The sequence below is a fragment of the Thalia democratica genome, chromosome 1 (genome assembly GCF_965202585.1).
Source record: "Thalia democratica chromosome 1, ktThaDemo2.hap1.1, whole genome shotgun sequence".
Classification (NCBI taxonomy): Eukaryota; Metazoa; Chordata; class Thaliacea; order Salpida; family Salpidae; genus Thalia; species Thalia democratica.
In genome coordinates this window covers 47,966,154-47,985,202 of record NC_139165.1, presented here as the reverse complement: position 1 = coordinate 47,985,202, position 19,049 = coordinate 47,966,154, and the positions used below count along the sequence as shown (strand labels likewise).

At 25.5% G+C, this 19,049-nt stretch overlaps 1 protein-coding gene across 2 annotated transcripts; it reads left to right on the top strand.

Moving 5' to 3' along the window:
- Positions 1–371: 371 nt before the first annotated feature.
- LOC145844560 (uncharacterized) lies at positions 372–8,919 on the top strand. 2 transcript variants are annotated; one of them, XM_082951968.1, is made up of 10 exons: positions 372–522; positions 1,331–1,448; positions 3,447–3,648; positions 3,717–3,851; positions 4,211–4,320; positions 6,206–6,397; positions 6,517–6,684; positions 7,151–7,317; positions 8,007–8,084; positions 8,468–8,919. In XM_082951968.1, exons 1-10 carry the CDS (start codon positions 376–378, stop codon positions 8,765–8,767), a joined length of 1,617 nt encoding a protein of 538 aa, XP_082808094.1. In that variant the 5' UTR covers positions 372–375; the 3' UTR covers positions 8,768–8,919. The 2 variants fall into 2 exon arrangements, with proteins under 2 accessions (XP_082808094.1, XP_082808087.1); XM_082951961.1 differs by having other exon boundaries at positions 3,444–3,648.
- Positions 8,920–19,049: the final 10,130 nt, after the last annotated feature.

The following is a 19,049-nucleotide window of genomic DNA, read 5'->3' as shown; positions in this document are numbered from 1 at the left end:
AAGTTTTAAGAATAATGATTTACCCTACATTACTAGGAAATATGTATAATTACCATTAAGTTGTGTTTTAATAAAATAACTTAAGTTTAATATTTTTTGTATATGTGTCCACCATAGGTTTTGAATTTATCATACAATTTATCATAGTAGTAGATAGTCATCAAAAAGTATTCTATTGATAATTAATAAAATGTGCAAGCCTACTGAAAAAAGTCAAGACATGCCCTTGTTATATAGCTATTCTTAATTGAAATAAATGGAAAATTTCAAAGTTTCTGTCATCACATCTTTTTGTAGCAAAATCATTAAATAAATTTTTAAGTTAATATATTTTCAAAAATCAAACATTACCTTAGTAACAGTAAGTTTTAAGTTATGAATCAAGAGAACTTAACTTTTACGGAGGTACCATCAAATGGTAAGCATAATAAAATTTTGTTTGATGGGCACTATCTTATTTATGACAGAACCAACACCAAATCAGGGAAAAAGTACTACAGGTGTAAGAGAAGTGACTGCAAGGTAATAAATTAAATTTTTATATCAAGTTTTAAGTTTAAATAACTAAGTTTAACTATAAGAACTTTATTCTAACAGTTTTTAAGCAATTTTTCTAAAACTACCTTGATCAACAGTTAATTATCCTATTACTGGAGTTTTTTGTATTTATAGAAATTTTTATTTTAAACTAAGTTTTGATGTTATATTTGGTAATAAATTTTTGAAAACTACAGGGTTGCCACTTTACCTGCAAACCTGGAATAACCTTGAAAAACCTGGCATTTGAGAAATTTTGATAAAAACCTGGAATTTTGAACAAAAATCAGTAAAAAACCTGGAATTTTAACAATTTTCATATGTTTAGTAGTAAAATTTTGTTTTGACTCAAAAAATCTATTATATAAAAGAAAATTTTTAGTCATCATCAAAATTTTTTTTTAAGAAAAAACATATCTAAAGTAGCTTCACAGAATGTTTTCAATGTTTTTGTACTATTTAACACAGTTTCTTACCTTAAATTAACTTTTTACTAAAAATAGGCCCAAAAATGTGTACTTTTAAAAACCTGGAAATAATTTTGAAAAAACGAGTGGCAACCCTGAAACTATCTTATTTTATAAATAATTATAGCCTTCATATATGTAAATTAACTGCTAATATTATTTAGCTGTTTAGTCTATTATTTTTAATAGGCAATTTATTTCTCATTTATTTTTACCTAGTTTTACAATGTTAAGTATAAAAACAGTAAAGGACCTCCTTATGCCTTAAGCATAATAGATTTCTATATTCTATACATATTTTAGTGCTTATTCAACTTTTTCCACAGTTTCGTTTGCATACAATAGGAACCCAAGTTGTGGAAGTTGTCAACTCACACAACCACTGTGCAGATCCTAAACATAATTATAGGACTGCAGTTATTCAGAACATCAAAAAAAATGCAGGTTTTTGTTTACTATAACTACCACTAAACAATTGTTTAGTAAAACAAATTTAGTTAGTATTAGATTTTTTATTTTATTATTACATTCTTAGCTTTAACTTTGGTTTTATTTTATAAGAAAATATAATATATTTATTTAATCTATGTGTGAACATATGCTAGTTTTTTCGTGCAAAGTTGTCACTCGTGCAAAAGTGACCTTTTGTGCAATTTTATCTTTGTGCTCAGGTGCAAATTAGTCTTCGTGCAAATTTTATGCTCTTGTACAATTTTGTACGCTTGTGCAATTTAGACAGGTACCCACATCATCATATGGTATTATATATATTAGTGTTACAAGTTTATATAACTGTAGTTAATAACAGACAAAAAGCAGAATAATTGTTCTATAGAAAAATGTTAGACTTAAATTAGAAAATAAGTTCTATTTTATTAGTTCTAAGTATTTTAATTTCTTAAGTAAAACAACCCAATAAAATTTATATTAGGGACAAATTGAAGTTTCCAAAATTTTTTTTCTTCGTAAGGCCCCATTAAAAGAAGTAAAAAAAAGCTATGGCCCCTTCTACAAGATTTCTCAGGAAAATTCTAAAAATACACTTAAGTCCTTTTTTTTTTGCTCTTCACCATTAACTCCAGAATAGTAAGTCACAAGTTTTGGATTCATGGCTACCCTTTTACAGCTTATGGCCCCTAAACTTCTTTAGTTTTCCCATAATATCCAGTATAAATTCCAAAATTAACCTTAAGTACATCAAAGACCTTTTTTTAGCTCTTCACCATCAACTCCTGTATATGTAGTATAAGTTTCAAATTAAAGCCTCATGGTTCCCCTGTGGTTCCTTTACTACTAATGGCCCCCCTTTAGCCCCTTTGCTGCTTATGGTCCCAAAAATTTCTATAATGTCCCCAAGAAAGACCAAATGGCTCAAATTGGGAAACCCTAAACTAGATTAATCAAAAATTATTTTGAAAAACACAATACCAATCTTGGTTAAAGTGTGACAAAATTGATCAAGTAGGTTTTACTATAATTTATGCAGAGGTGTTGTGAATTTGTTCAGCATATATGGGTCCTGTTATGAGCCACATCTGTCAAAAAAGAGCTGTTTTAAAGTGGCTTTAACTAACAGATACAATAGATATCCTAATACTTGTGGTACCTCTATGGCTTATATAATATTTTGCATTTTACTTATTCTGCTGTTATATCATTTTGTGAGTATTGAAAATAGTAAAATGCAAATGTAAAAAATAAAGTTATATAGTTATTTGTCTTAACTAAAATTTGTTGCTCGATATACTAAAATGTGAAGAGCTTATTTAAATATTGATGTGCAAATTAAATATTTTATTTGCTACCAGGTTTCGGTGACAAAAAATTATGACCTTTTCAAGTATAGTAAAATATCTGCTTACATAACTTAGTTTATTTATTATTGTTACAGTTATTGTTACAATTTTATCACACTGATGAAAATTTGTTTAAATATATTTGTGTTGAATAAAAGACCTTGTTTAAAGCTATATTGTTTTGTTTGTCTATAATTCATAGATAAAGTTGTTTGTCATGTTTTATAAATACTTGTTTTCAGTATTTTTTTAAATCTCAATTGTTATAAACTTTAAAACAATATTTTTATTAGTTTATCAAATTTTAAATGTAGAAGAATATATATAAGGTTTTCCTGTTTATTATTTAAAAGAAAAAGGAACATGAGGTATAAGTATGTATTAACAAAAGTAATTAAAATAAACAGGATAGTTTAAGATCACTCACAACAGTTTTTGGTAACTCATAGTTTCTTTTGACTCAAATAGTCGCAAATCTGATTTACACAAAGTAATTAAAAGTAAAATATCATTAAAATGATAACACTTTTATGGCCTATAATATGAGTAGTAATGTTTAATTTGTTTGTGTAACTTTTACTGTGTTTTATTTGTTCAGCATTAAGCAATATAAAACAATATTTCAGAAATATATTTTTTTCAGAAGATACTAGTATGAATAGATCAAAAGATTATTCAGTTGAAGCAGATAATTTGATGTTACGGTTAACAGAAATAATTAAGCTTCAGCAATTTGAAATTAGAACTCAAAAAGAAACAATACAAAATTTAGAAAACGAAAAGAAAAACCCGGGATGTAATATTAAAAACTCTAGTACAACTGAAAACAGTGATGGTGTTAGTCTTATGTAAGTTTTTAATATATTTATACTATGTTAATTTAAAATGTACGTTTAAAGAGTTCTAAATTATAAAGGGATATAAACAACATGAAGTTGGAAATTAAGTTTCTAAAAAAAAGTATTGAAAACTTGAAGAAAGAGAATGATATTTTGCGTAATGGTAGTAAGTCATGGACACAAAACCTAGATCAGTTAACTCAAGAAATTAGGTGAGATTTTTTTTGCATAATTATTCCAAATATATTATTCTATTGAATCTTTTTAATATGTAAAAAAATATTAGTTTGATGAAATACCTTTTATTCATATTAAATTTTTAACCTAGACCAACTTCGGTTAAAACAATATTTGTAGTTAGAATAAAAAATCATCTAATTAAAAAAAACAAATTTTGACGGTTTAGTTTTGTTAGGATCTTTATGCTCTTTTTCATGATATATAATCTTTAATTTATATAAATTGTGCTACAGCTTATTTAAAACTATTTGTAAGTAGTTTTTGATAGAAGTCTCATTTTAGTTTTTTGAAAATACATTTATAAAACTAACAAGATGTAACATAAAATTAGTAAAGCATCTTGCTCAAAAGATGGCTCAGATGGTACAGAAACAAAATATTTTATGTTGGATGACTCTGATGATGATGATAATGCTTCTTCACTTTTTCCTCAAGTTGAAGGTTAATAATTGTTAAGTTTTCTTATTTTACTTTCATTATAAATTTTATAAAATCTTTACCAACTACTAAATATAAAACTTTACTTAATAAATTTTTAGTTGTTTCGTGATTCTTTTTTTATTACTTACAAAGTAGTAATAAAACCATAAAATATTACACTGAAATAAATTTAACCTAAAAGTAAATTTTTTACAAAGTTTAGAAAATTTGTTTTAATTACTAAATATACCCCAGATAGAGTTAATATGTTGAATAATAAAAGTTTTATAACTAGAGTTTGAACTCATCACACATTGTTTTAACAAAAGTTGTACTTTTTACAAGTAAACATAAAAGTTAGATCATGCCAACTCCATCATCAGATCACAAGCCTTTGGTAGACCAGGGTTTCAGTCTACTGAAAGCTTGTGGTCTAATGATCAAATTAGTATGATCTAACCTTTGTGTTAATTTGAGCTTGTCTCATGGCATAATAAAGTCCAGGCTTAGGCTCAGCATACTTTCACCAATATTTTCTATGATCTTTACAAATAAGGTATTATTTATAATTTAGTTAAACTTTATTTATTTTTATAAGGAAATTTGTTCTACAAAATTTGTTGATCAATTTGACATTGTATAACTTTGATTTATAACCATTTTCGACCCTTTATTACTAAGTTAAGTAAATTGTTCTATGAATTAAAAGATTTTTTATTTCATTAGAAATGCAATAAAACTAAATATGTATCATAGAAAGCATAAATGTTTGTGTTTTTGTTTGAATTTTGCAATCAGTTTTTTGTTAAATGTTTATGTTATTGAATTTGTAAGTTTTTTGTTTTGAAAAATTAAGTTGGTAAAGTTTAAGGTTTCCTTATTGACCTTACTGTTTTTTAATGTTTTAAACCTTGTGTTGTTAAAGAAAAAACTTGTGAACGATATATTCTAATTTTCAATTAGTTATATAAAGCAAATAATTATTGAGTAGAAAAAAAAAACTGTAAATTTTTACCTGTTTACATTGACAAGTTATAGACATTTAATGTTTAGTTTATCTGTATAAACATTGATACACACAAATATTTTTTCAATAAGCTATAGCAGAGAAAAAAATAAGTTGAAAAAACCTAACATGTGAAAAATACTGACAGATATGTTTAATTTATAAATATCAGGGTGATCATTAAATCTGCAATGTCATGAAATTTAAAAATTAAAAATTTTCTGAAAACATTATAGTTTTGAATCATAGAAAAGTTCTGAAATTAAAAAACAAACTTTTCTAATTATTGAAAATTCTGTAATTTTTAACCTTTTTTTCATGTCTTACTATGTTTGAATTGCTATTAACATTGTGAACTAAGAATTTTTATATTTTAATAACTTTATGAACAAACAACTATCTGTAAGCATACATTTTATAGTTTACAAAATGCTTTTTTTTAACCTAAAATAAAATACTATACAAGCTTGATATTAATATGAGCCAATGTTTTATGTGTAAATAAAATTGTATAAAAACTATTTTAAACACACTATCAACTTCGAAAAGTAAGATAGGTACAAATATATAAAGCTGCTGATAAAGTATGATAATAACTAACAACTGTTATAGAAAGTCGTACTACATAGAAATAAAGAATTTTAATAAAAATATAACTAAATAAAAACTTAAAGTAAATTTCAAGGGTGGTGCAAATGTTTTCAACTTTTTTTTACTAAACTCTGGCTGACTTTGGTTAGTGTTTATTTTCAACTTAGTTTTTTTTACCTGAAAATTTGGAAATCATTTTAAAAACTGTGTATTTTGAAATTTCCGTTTATTATTTATCCACAAATAGGTACTTAAAAAATTCTAATAACAATACGAATAACGTACATAACTTTTATTTTCAAATTTCAGTTGGAAAGCCTGAAGATACCACTACTGTTGAAAATTGTTCTAGTGAAATGCAAGAAGAAAAATATAATTTTCAAAACTTTCCTCAGAAACTTTCCATAGCTAGTTACAACAATTCAGAGTTTGCTTTTCCAAATTTAAATTTTACTCCTAAAAACAATAAAACAGCAAAAAAATCAAGTGCTTCATCAGAAAGTAAGAAAGTTTCTTAAGAAGTTCAGTTATCAGTACTTGTAGTAGTATTATTGATTTAGTTTTTAATATTATTTGAAAAATATTTGAAATTTTGTTATTTATTAGAACTTATTTTTAAGCGGAAGTGGAAAATGGTAATGAAGCTACTGAAGTAGTCAAATCATCTAATAGTGAGAAAAGATCAAGCAGTCGAGCTATGGCTATATATAATAATCCAGAATTAACTTTTCCAAACTTAAGCTGCACAGACAACTTTGATAAATCAACAACTGACTCTCCATTAGAAGGTTGATTATTTTTATGTATAAAATGTAGTTTAAATTAGATTATGATAATCAGTAAATAGCACTACCTTAATTACTTAAGTTGAACTATTGCATTATATAAATATACATATCACAATTTAAACTATTATATGATAAAATTCTTTAATTAAATAACACAAAATTTAACTTTGTTTTTTAATAGTGGTGGGCTTTTAATATAATTATATATATATATATATATATACATATATAAGGCAATAGTTCAGTAATTAAGGTAATGCTATTTACTGATTATCATAATATAATTTATACTAAATTTTACACAGTAATATATATATCAAATTTTTTAATAGTTATAGGTATTCGATTAGAAAAAATTGTATCTAAATAAATATTTTTTGTGTAGTTATAAAATAAGAACTTTAACCATGCTTTTTTTTGTTAAACTATTTTCAATTGTTAGAAGATGTCTAATTTTTACGACCAGGAATTGAATCAACAAAAACGGTTACAATCCTAAAAAGTATGAATGGCAAAGCAAAAGCATACTCTGATGGGTTTATATATAATCATTTGGCACAGAGTAAAACTGATAGTAGTCTGTCATCTTGGAAGTGTGAACATTATTGGACTAAACTAAAATGCGGTGTTAGGGTAGGTATTATGTAACACTTTTTATACAAACTTTAAAGTTGAAATTCATGATATAAAACTGATACCTATTTCACATCTATGGTGTTTCCTGTGTTGTTATTTCGAATTTGCTTCTATATAATAAAATATTTTAGTATTTTTTTAATAAGCTTATATACCCCTTATAATCTCTTTCGTAGCTTTGAGCAGTTTAAAAGATGGTTATATTTAAAAAGAGGTTTCAAATTCAATTTTTTAATTTCTGTAGTTGGAAATTTATAAAGACTTATAGTTTAAAAGGTAGGTTTGTTATGCGTATATTATTTATAAGCATGATTATTTACTTTTAAGATTTGTTTTGTAAAAAAGTGTTGAGACTAAGTATATCTTAAATAAAATTTATAAGTGCCACATTACTGGTTTTGTAGATTAGTTAGAAATAAAAAAAAAACCTAAAAATGAAATCAAAATTTCTATTCTTTGGTTTTGTTTGCTTATGCTATTATGCATAAAACCTTAAACTCAAAATTTTTAGCAATGATTTTATTAAATTCTATCTGTAAGTAATAAGACAGTGCCTGATTTTTAAAGACTTGCCTTGAAAACAATCCTGGTTTGTTTAATTACTTAAGATGTTCACGGTGAATAATAATTATTGCAGTTTAAAAATATTTTATCTAATTTTTTAAAAACATTTGAAAAACTTACAGATTGAAGTAGTAAACAAGTTCAAGGTGAAGGCGCAATTCGGAGATCACATTCATCCTCCTGACCCGAGAAGAAAAGCGGTATGTATTTTGATAATAAATTTTAAATATTTATTATCAAAACTTTTAATTTTAATGCGAGTTATTCTATGTTTAGTGCCAAATTTTAAATGATGTTTGATTAGTTCTGCCAACTTTTGTTAATTCACATCCTAGAACTTTTTTTTTGGCATAGCATTTTTCTTGTATCCAGATAATATAGGTGTCAAGTTAACAAAAAGGTTTGTTATACCACCTCAGTAGACTCAGACCTCAACATAAAATCTTGCACAAACTCACGGCTCATGAAAGTTCATGCTTAGTCTCTGAACGTTTTCATAGATTTTTGTATTCAGATGTTTTCAGATTTAGAGATTTTCTTCAATTCTAAAAACAAAACAAGAATACGCATTCATGAAAAACAGATCCTGGAGATGAAATCTTCCGCGTACGAGGAAATTGAAACCAACAAGCACTTGACGCCGTACCAGATCGCCGAGAGCGCCATCAAGCGGCTGCCGATGACCGTGGCGTGCACCATGCAGCCGAACGAGGTGAAGGCGTTCAGGAGGAGCTGCTACCGCCACCGCACCAGGGTGGAGAACAAGAACATGAAGAGGTCAGTGCTCGCCCTGCAAGAAGAAACTTCCAGCAAGAAGGCAAAGACCGAAGAAGGGCTTCTGCAAACGATCGACAGCCCTGCGTCCGATAGTTACGATAGTTGATTGCTGAAGGAGAGATAGCTATGTTGTAATCATATTTGCCAATTATTTTCTTATTGAGTTTAAATGGATTACTGGTTAATTTGTGTATAGTTTAATAGTTAATGGTTTAAAGTTACAATTAAAGTTGACTATAACTTATACAAATTTAAAAAAAATTAAGCTTTTGATAAAAACTAAATTTTAAGTTTCCATCAAACATCGTTTTTAATAATTAAAAAAAAATTAAAACTTAAAAGATTTTTAAATATTATAAAAAAAAAAGTTATTATGCATAAAAATATTAACTAGTGAAACAAATTAAGTTCATTCTACGGTCTTTTAGGTAAAATTCTTAGCTTATTTTTAATAATTCTAGTTATTATTTTTTGTTACTTGTAGTTATAATCATGCTGCGTAAAAAACGTTTTGTTCACTTGTCTTTAAGATATTCTATAGAAAATTAAAGGTTAATAAGCTTTTAAATTTATGATAAAAGTTACTTACTACTTTAACACTTGCCTTCTATTCCTCATAAATTTAGTATACATTTTCGACTAACAATTAAAGTTGGCTGTTATTTTTTACCATCGTTCTTTAGAATTTCTAGAAGTAATTTAATGAGTATTAATGGCTTGATACTTACATCGCGTTGAGAAAAGAAAAATATTTATTTTCATTTTTTAAAAACTCTTCGATAGCTTAATTATCTTTTGTGACGATAGTTATCTAAACTTTTATTTGAATGATAGATTGAATGTTGAAATACCAATCATTTGTTTGTAAGACTTATACAATTTAAATTTTAAAAAACTAAAAGTATGAAAAAAATTAATAACTGTATTATAGTTTTTACTTCGTTCAGTTACAGATTAGTTTCTTTGAAACTTAAGGTCAAAAGATTAGATTTTTGATTAAGTTAAATTTTTGATTTTAAGTACAAGTAACAATTCCATAAAAAATTTAAATTTTATTCAGTATTATCTTCGAGTTGAATTTTATTGCATTTCTTTATTCCCTCGTAAATTCAGTGTGCTAATAAAAATGTAAACACTTCAATTTTTTGTGTAATTTTTAAACTTTATTGTGTAACTGCCAGAATGCAAGTATTGGAAAACGTGCTCAGCTTGTGCAAAACGCATTCGAAGCAAAAATGACATTATTGCAAGTTCGGCCATAATATGCTCAATGCTAAACCGTAAAGTTGTGGTTTTATCTAATAACTTTAAAACCATTCTTACTAAAATATATTTTAATGTTTTAAGTATGTACGCTTTTAACTGAGTAATGCTTTTCGGTCATTTTAAATACTTTTTAATCTTTTAAAACATTAATCGCAAGGCACTTTAAGTAAAAAAAAAATAATACGAACTTTTTATTATTAACAGCAGTTTTATGCATTGAAAACAGTTAGTCTTTAAAGAACTTTGATTTAGAGTTTTAAAAATTGAAAAATTTTCTGCACAACTTTTGTATCATGAATTGAACGTGCGTTTTCTACGTGTCTTCTGAATTACTGCTATAAAGCTTACTAAGTTAACTTATATTACAAAACAATAGTATAAAGACTTATATGTTTAAATTTACACAACTGAAAATGATTTCAAGACCATTCGGAGTTTCAAATTATTTTATACATCAAACTCCTCGAATTGAAAACCAATTTATTTTTACATACTTTATTGTGCCAAAGGATTTATACTACTTAGAAATGATGTAAAAGACTAGTTTGAGTAATAAATAAGTATTCAAATTATAAAAATGTTCATAAAGTAAAGCATATTAATCTTTATAAAACAAATATTTTACCTTTAAATTTATACAAGTCTCTTCAGGGTTTGACAGTTACAATTTAGCTAACTTTCTCTATAAGTTTTAACAAGTATCATGCTTACTATACTCTAACTGAATATCTGTGAATTAGAAATTTCCTTAATTTTTACTAAACAAAAAATATTCTATATCTACTAATTCTTTTTATTGGCTGTTGAAAAAGAAGTTGTTCTGAAAATGTATTTCTATATTAGGCTCTAATTTTGAATATATATGCCGTTATATTTTGTGCCAATTTAAATTTCCCAGATTTAGTTATCTTTACTTTAACTTTATACAGTAACCTGCCAACTTTTTGCGCACTCAATGGACAGTGAGTACCTAGGAAGTTCTGGTCTTTAAATACTTACATTAAGCTTAAAACAAACATGTTTGTATGTTTATATTCAACCAAGAATTCTTTTTAATTTATCTTGTATTTCCTTGTACCTTTAAAGTTTACATTGTATATATAACAAATTACTTAATTAGAAAAAAAAATACGAAAGAGTAGATCATGCTTTTATTAAATTATGTTTATTCAAAAAATTATAGTTTATGGTCATAAGTTTTACTGCTGCTTACTTGAGGTTAAATTTTTTTTGCATTTCAACTGGTAGTCTTGGTAAAAAACACAACAATAAAGAATAAAATGTTGTAGTGCTCATAGTAGACTTCCTTTAGTCAATAATTAATTGTTTTAAGAAAGAATGTTTAAATGTTTTATGAGATTACTTTTTACTTATTTTGTTTATATGTATTTACCGCAGTTACCACAACCACAGGTCATTATTGTTAATTGCACTGTTTATTTTTTCTCAGTTTTATTTGAATTATTAACTATTTCTTATTTCTATGCTTCAATCATGGGGCACGCAACATTAAATAGCACTGTTCTTTATTTTCGTTAAATAAATAAGCAGTAATATTTTTGTTTTAGACATTTATTCTATTGTACAATTTACAAGTTTGTAACTTATTATCTGCTTCTTAAGTTTTAGTTTATTAAAATTTAATGCAGTAAAGTTTATTTTAAAGTACAATAATTTTTATTATTACTTTAGGGTTTATTTGTTTTTTAATTTCAAAGTAAAACGAAAATGCACTTTTCAAATGAAAAGTGCGTACCATACCGGCAGAGAGTACCTAGTTTGCAGGTTATTGTACTTTTATTTTTCAAAAGTTTCTTAAGCAAGTTAAGTTTAGCTCAAAGAGCTCGTCAGTGCTTGAATTAATAGTTACATTAGTTCTTCTTAAACAGTATCGACCTCTAGTTGTTGTCAAACAATCAAATGTATAGTATTACTTTAATGTTATGTAAGAAATATAATAACTTAAGTGCTGCAAACATAATTATTTTGGTATTTTGAGCTAAAAAAATATTGGTCACTCTCAATACATTTCGATCATTACAAACTAAATTTTCCATATATGTAAACATAAAGTAATTAAAGTTTTGTTTACAGCTATAATTATTTTTTGTGAAACAGAAACTCTTTAAACATTTAGCACAGAATTACATTCAATACAAAGACTTTACAATAATTCTTTCTAAGTATTGATTATTTTTTTCTTTTTATCATCGTGTTATATTTCAAAATTTTCTGAAATCTCGTTTTCAATAAATAAATAAGTCATGTGTGTTATCGTTCTTAAAAAGAATATAAAGTAAAGTAAAATTATGTTTTTCTATAGTTTAATAAAAACAAGATTAATTTTTTAATAAATTGAAAAAAATTATTAACCAAACTATAAATGTCTATTATATATTTTTAAATACTGTAGAAACATTAGAAAACTGTTTTTAATGCATAAGAATTTTTTAAGCTTAAAAATTTATTACTTAATTTTTTTTTCATTCTTTTGCTTCTTTATATACTTTTGTATTGTTTTTAAATAATGATGTTAATGTAATTATGCGTTATCTGCAATTTTTTAAATGTTCACAGTGACTTTGATTTTTAAATATTTTCACATCCAACAACTTCTATATAAAATTCTAAAATAATTTCTATAACAATGCAGATAACTTTACCAAGTATTTTAAATGAGACTTAGTCTTTGCTTCACAAAAGTAAACAAATTATGTATTAACACCGGCCATGTTTCTTGTATTTATCTTGCAAAACTTAATAAATTTTTAAGGATATTTTTTCTTATTTTATTACTAACTAAAATAAACTTTTCCAAACTTCTACAGATTTTTGACTATTAAAACATAGTAATAAAATTTAAATTATAATATTTATTCACATTGTATTGAGAAATTTCGTTGTATCTCTTATACTGTACTTTTTTCTGTTAGTAAAATATAATATTAAAGTTTTAAACTACCATTATTATTGAAGGTTTATGCAGTTAGATAATTAATAATTAAAAAAGTCTATTTTATAGACAGCTAACATTTAATAACAAAGCTTAACTCTCTGTATAGCATACAAAACAAGCAATGTTAGTTTATTAATGTAATAATCTAAATTCATTCCAAAATAAATAGAATAATTAAAGTATAACATTTCACTGATTATTTTACTCGTATTTATAAAACCAAAAAAATTCTTCTAAGTTTTAGTGACATAAAAAACTGATTTTATAAATAAGTATTCAAAAATATATAAGTTTGCAACTATTTGCAAAAAAAAAACAATTTAATGAACAAAGACATGATCTTGGTTTAGCAGGACGAATTTGACCCACCCGTTGCAGTTTGCGGACACCTGTTTTAGATTATTGTGACAATTTTTGTTTTAATTAACATAACTTTTTTTTCAGTTATAAATGTTTAAAACAAAATTTAGTGTTTAAATAAATTATTCAGTTTTTAAATTATTTAAGTCATTTGTAGTATTATAACTAATTGTTTTTTTCATAAAAATTTAAAACACTATCAGTTTAGTGTTTCTTTTTTGCTTTTGTTTCTATTTTGTATTCTTTTTGATAGTGATAATTCCAGTTTTAGATGCACTGTTGTAAAAAGTTTACTTTACAGTTTTTACTTTTAAGTTCTGTTAAGCTATTATTCGGTTTTTTCTTGAACTTTTTTGCTGGTTTTAGACTAAATGCTTTTAAAACGCCTTAATATAGTTATAATTTTTTAAACCACTAGCTAGATTTATTAATTTCAAAATTGAATAACGTTTACTTCAATCCAGGTGGGATTATATCAAGTAATAGACTGAAGCCTAAGCAATTTAAACGTATAACAATTTTCTTTTGCAAGTATAAATACAATTAAGTTTTTGGTCTCAATTTGTAGAGTTATACGGCGAAATATAAGATTTTTTATTTTAAAAACAAACTGAGGAGTTTTTTCAAAAGACCACATTAAACTTACACTTAGGCAAAAAAAAAACTAATTAGTTTTGATTGATAAACAATTAAATTTATAAATTAAAATTTTGTAGGTTAGTATTTTTTTTCTACTGATTTTTTATTTACTATTTTTATTTGATAAACGTGTTTGTTTAAATTGATGGTTGTCTACTATTCCAGAACACAGTTATACATACTTTTTTTTTTGTTCTTCGTGAAAACTAGCTTTCTAAAATAAAACATTTAGCACTAAAGACCTTTTTATATCTCAATGCCTTTAAATTGGATTAAAGTATTTATTTTAGCAAATAAAACACTAAATACATAAATATTCCGTCTTAATTGATTTACGTTTAAATTAAACTTTAAGCAGGTTTCGATACTTATATTGTATGCTTTAAATTAATAAAAAAATAAAAACTTCAATCACTATAATTTCATCAAAACTAGGTTAACTATTAGCAATAAAAAACTTTTATTAATTTACTAAATAAAGTTCCGTATTTTCTTTTGTCTAGTTTTAAATAAAAAGTATACTGCTTTAACCTTTTAAAATGCATCAAGATTCTTTAAATTTTTACATTTTAGTAAGAATAAAGCGGTTTTTTAACTAACCGATGTACTAAGTATATCTCAAACAATGTGATGAGCTATTCTGACATCGCTTCTAAAGATGACAACTATATTATTTAAAAAAGTATTTTAGATTGATCAAATATTTTACAATTAAACTTTTGTTACAAACACGAAACTTGACAAAAACTTTATTCAAAATAATACTGCTTTCATATAAAATCATATGTTATATGTTTTGGTTTTAAGAAAACAAATAGAGAGATCTCAACTGCTGGAGGAGAAGTAATACATTTATTCTTTCAAAAAATTATTTTACAAACTAAGTTTCGGTCAAAGACCTCGTCAGTGCTTAAATAAATCTTATTCAAATAGAATCTATTCCATTCTTTGTGAATAAAATTTATTTAAGCACTGACGAGGTCTTTGACCGAAACTTAGTTTGTAAAATAAATTTTTGAAAGAATAAATATAAAATCATATATTGTATATAAACTTGTTTCTTCTGAAATTTCAATTCTAAAATTTTACTGATTTACTTTACTGATTTACTTAACTAATTTATTAATTACTTACTTACTTTACTGAATAATCCTGGAAATGATATTAAACTGTATCCTGGTGTATGACTCGAAAGCCAAAGGTTTTTTCGTACACCAGGCCCTTGGACAAAAATTTTGAGCGCTTTTTTTTCGTTCAATAAACAATACTAACCCACCTCAAATAAACTAATAATAATTTATAATTTTGATTAGTTAAGTAAAACTTAATTTAAACGAACTAAAAATAAACAAAAATAAAATTTAATTTAATTAAGCAGTATCAACGCAGCAAGTAGTTAAAATTATAGTTTTCTCCAGAGAAGAAAGCTATCGAAAAATTAATTTAGTACTTTTAAACATATCTTAACCCAAATGTTTTTTTTCGTTTCTGTATAATATAAACTACTGTGTTTTTGCACATTTAACACAATTATTAGGTAATTTAAACTTACTTAAAACTTAAAAATAAATAAATTATAAAAAAAAATAACTGATGTTTTTTCGTTATTTTCGCATAAAGTTTTCATTTTATGTTTTTCTTAAACTTTGATTATACAGAGTTTTCTAAATATGGCAAGGAACATTTCCTAGCCGTTTCAGGTAATTATCTCAAAAAACGTGGGAGAAAATAATTTTTTAGTGAAAATGTATTTTTCCCCTTTTTAAATATACCGATATAAAGCAAAATTTTTAAAAATAATTTGCTCCAACAGGCTTAAAGCTAGAAAGCTATTTTTTTTTGTGTTTTCTATTCATGTAATTTCCCAACGTCAAAAACTTACTCAGCCAAATTCCAAGGTCGGTGCAACAGATGCGTCCTAGTTCACATACCAAAACGCATTACAGAAATCAAATTTTAAACACAAACTGACTTATATGATAGATTTCAATAAACAGAAAAAGAAACGAAACAGGTCAACAAAAGTAATTTATTAAATCCGTCATTTTGCGAATAAATAAAGACAAATGTAGAAAAAGTATTTTTTGAATTAATAAACAAGCATTTTGAAGAAAACAACTGTTTAATAAATAAAAATGATTGTGATTTGTGGTACTGTTGATGAGTATTATAAAAAAAAATAGTTTAAGGGTACAATAAAAAAAACTTTAAGTAATATAGAAAAAACTGAAAGTATCAACACAGAATTAATAGAGTCACTCTGAAATTTCAAAATCTTATGCCCACTCAAAAACAAATACCTAACCAAGAACGTAATTTATAAGGCTACGGTGACAACAAGAAAAAAACAATACGTATGAAGAACTGAGGGACACTTTAAAACAAGTTAGTATGGCCATATAACAGATATGAAAGTCCACAAGGAAAACGGCACCGAACTGTCGAAATATTTTCAGAAATTAAAAAATAGTGATTACAACATTACCTAGAACATTTTAAATCACATCTGAGAAGTAAGGAATTCGCAGAAAATCTGCATGACCTGTACCTTCGAGAATATGGAAAGAGCGAACGCTTACGGGGAAACTTCTTTAAAATCAAGGAACGAGTTATAATGTTCATGTGTTAATTTAAAAAAAAATGATTTCAAAACTTAAGAAAATTTAATAAATACATTCCTAATTCTAGCTTGTACAAGCAAGTATTAAAACCGACAAAGTTTACCAATCTCAAAGTTCAAATTCATAGCGCAATTAGATTTTATAAGCCTAAATTATAATTATGTCACTATACGATAGCTAAAACTTTTCAAACAGTAAAAAAAAGTTATTCAGTCTAATCATAATGCCATAATTGGAGAAGTTGTTTTTTTTGTTTTTAACAAATTTTAAAAGCCTGCTAATTGTAAGTATATATATGTTTTTGTTTAAGTTTTTAAAAATATAATATTATTAAGTAGCTAAAATTTTTCAAACTTTATCTTTCATAAATTAAGCTGGTAACATTACAATTTTCCTAAACTGATAGCTTTAAACTATAAGTTTCATTTATATTATTTTTGCTTTGGTTTTTTTACACATAAATAACAATTTTATTTCAAGTTTAACTAATATCTTCTTGCATGTTTATACAAAGAAAATACAGATCTTATTCAACTGATAATATCATTTGGTTTAGTTTAAACGAGTGAAACATTGTTTTCTTAATAAAATTTATAAACTGGAATTCATCATTCTCCTTATCATTAAGTCGAGAACTTTTATTGTAATCTATAAAGTAAAAAGTACACAAAATCATTTTATTATAAAAAATTCATCTAATTTTTTTAATGAAAAAGTGTTTTTTGGCAACTAATGCAAACTTTTTAATTATGACGTTTGTGTTTTGTCAAACTTGACATTTTAATTATTTTTACATTATTATTTATACAACAGCAAAACTATTGGTGATAAAATATTAAAAATGCTTAGTTCAAAGAACACATCGGTAAGCTATGAAGATAAAATTCAAAAGTTGGAAAGAGAGGTGAAAGAATTGAGGGAGATGTACGAGAATAGTGAGAGGAGAAGCAGAAAAATTGAATTGAAGAATGACTTCTTGCTTAAAGATTGCAAGAAGTTTGAAAAGGAGAGTATGCGGGCGAAGAGTGAAGCTAGTAAGTTATTGAAGGAGAATGATCGGGTTGGGTTTATAAATAAGTTGTTGAATATAAAAGTTAAAAGTGTACTGAAATCTAAAATTAATATGAAAAAATTGATGGTTTCAATGGAGGAAGAAAGAGAAAAACAGATGGCTGTTGCTAAAAGTTTAAAGGAGGAAAATGAACTCTATAGAAAAGAATGCTGTCAAATGAAAAAGGAAATGGTAAATTTCAAACAACTAATGTCTGTTATCAATAAACAACAAGCAGATTTTGAAAAAAAGTTAAAACCTTTGACTAAGCTCAATAATGCGAACCTGGCCAAAGAGAATGATAAATTGAAGGAAAAAATTGATAACATGAGAGAAGAAAAAGAAAAACAAAGGGCTGTTGCAAAACATTTAATTGAAGAAAATGAACTCTACAAAGTAGACTGTGGCAAATTGCAAGAAGTCATTGAAAACCTCAATCAAAAAAACACTATTATTAATAAGGAGAAGACAGACTTCAGTAAAAAATTTGAGCTTTTAAGTTATAACTTTAAAAATAATTTGATTCAGAAACAAGGCCTGCTGGAAAGGTTAGAGAATTTGGAAGATGAAAATGACGGTTTGAAAAAAATTGTCAACGACAATGAAGCTAAAAACTCAATGTTGCAAGAGAAAATAGCAAATCAAGATGAAAGTTTTCAGCAAGTGTTGAAAGAGAACGAAGGGCTTAAAAACAAATTGGAGAGAAAGAAAAAGAGAAAATGCAAATTATTTTGCTTTTAAACAAAAATTCTGTGTAATAAAAATGCAAGCTAATCTAAAGTTGTATTTATCTATATATTTTAAAGTAGACTTAAAAAGCAGAGTACATTTTTATACCAAAACTTTCTAAACTGTATGTAGAGCCTTTAATACTTAAAATGAATAAATTAAAGTTTATTTTATATTACATTTTTGTAACAAGTTGATACTATAATACTTAAAAATGAATTTGTCTATATGGTTTAGTAACGCGAAGTTTATAAAGCGTTTTTAGAAAAACTAACTGCGACCACCTTTGAGCTTAATAGTACCTAATTATTATCATATATTTTAGCTTCAATCGACTTAACTTAATACTTTTCATCGTGACTCAGTTTTAAGTTTGTTGAGATACTCATTAAAAACTAAATACATAATCAACTAGTTAACCGTTAATAAGTATAATAAAAGATGAAATAGTACTAAAAATGTATTTTTTTGATTTTTGACTGGCTTTCTTCATAAATATTTTGGGATAAAAATTTACTCTTTTAATTCATTACAAGTTTAATGGCAAAATGTTAGTACAGAGTTCGGCAGCTTTTTATAAGTCGCTGGTCAGAATTTCTAGAAAAGGGTGCACGCAGGTTTCACTATATATAATAAATCTTCTGCGGGCTACATTTGTTTACAAGTACTGTAATAATCAGTATGAAAGTATAACTTTAAACCAGAAATGTTATAAACTAAGCTGAAATATAGTAGTAGCTAATAATTATTAATTATATGCGAAGCA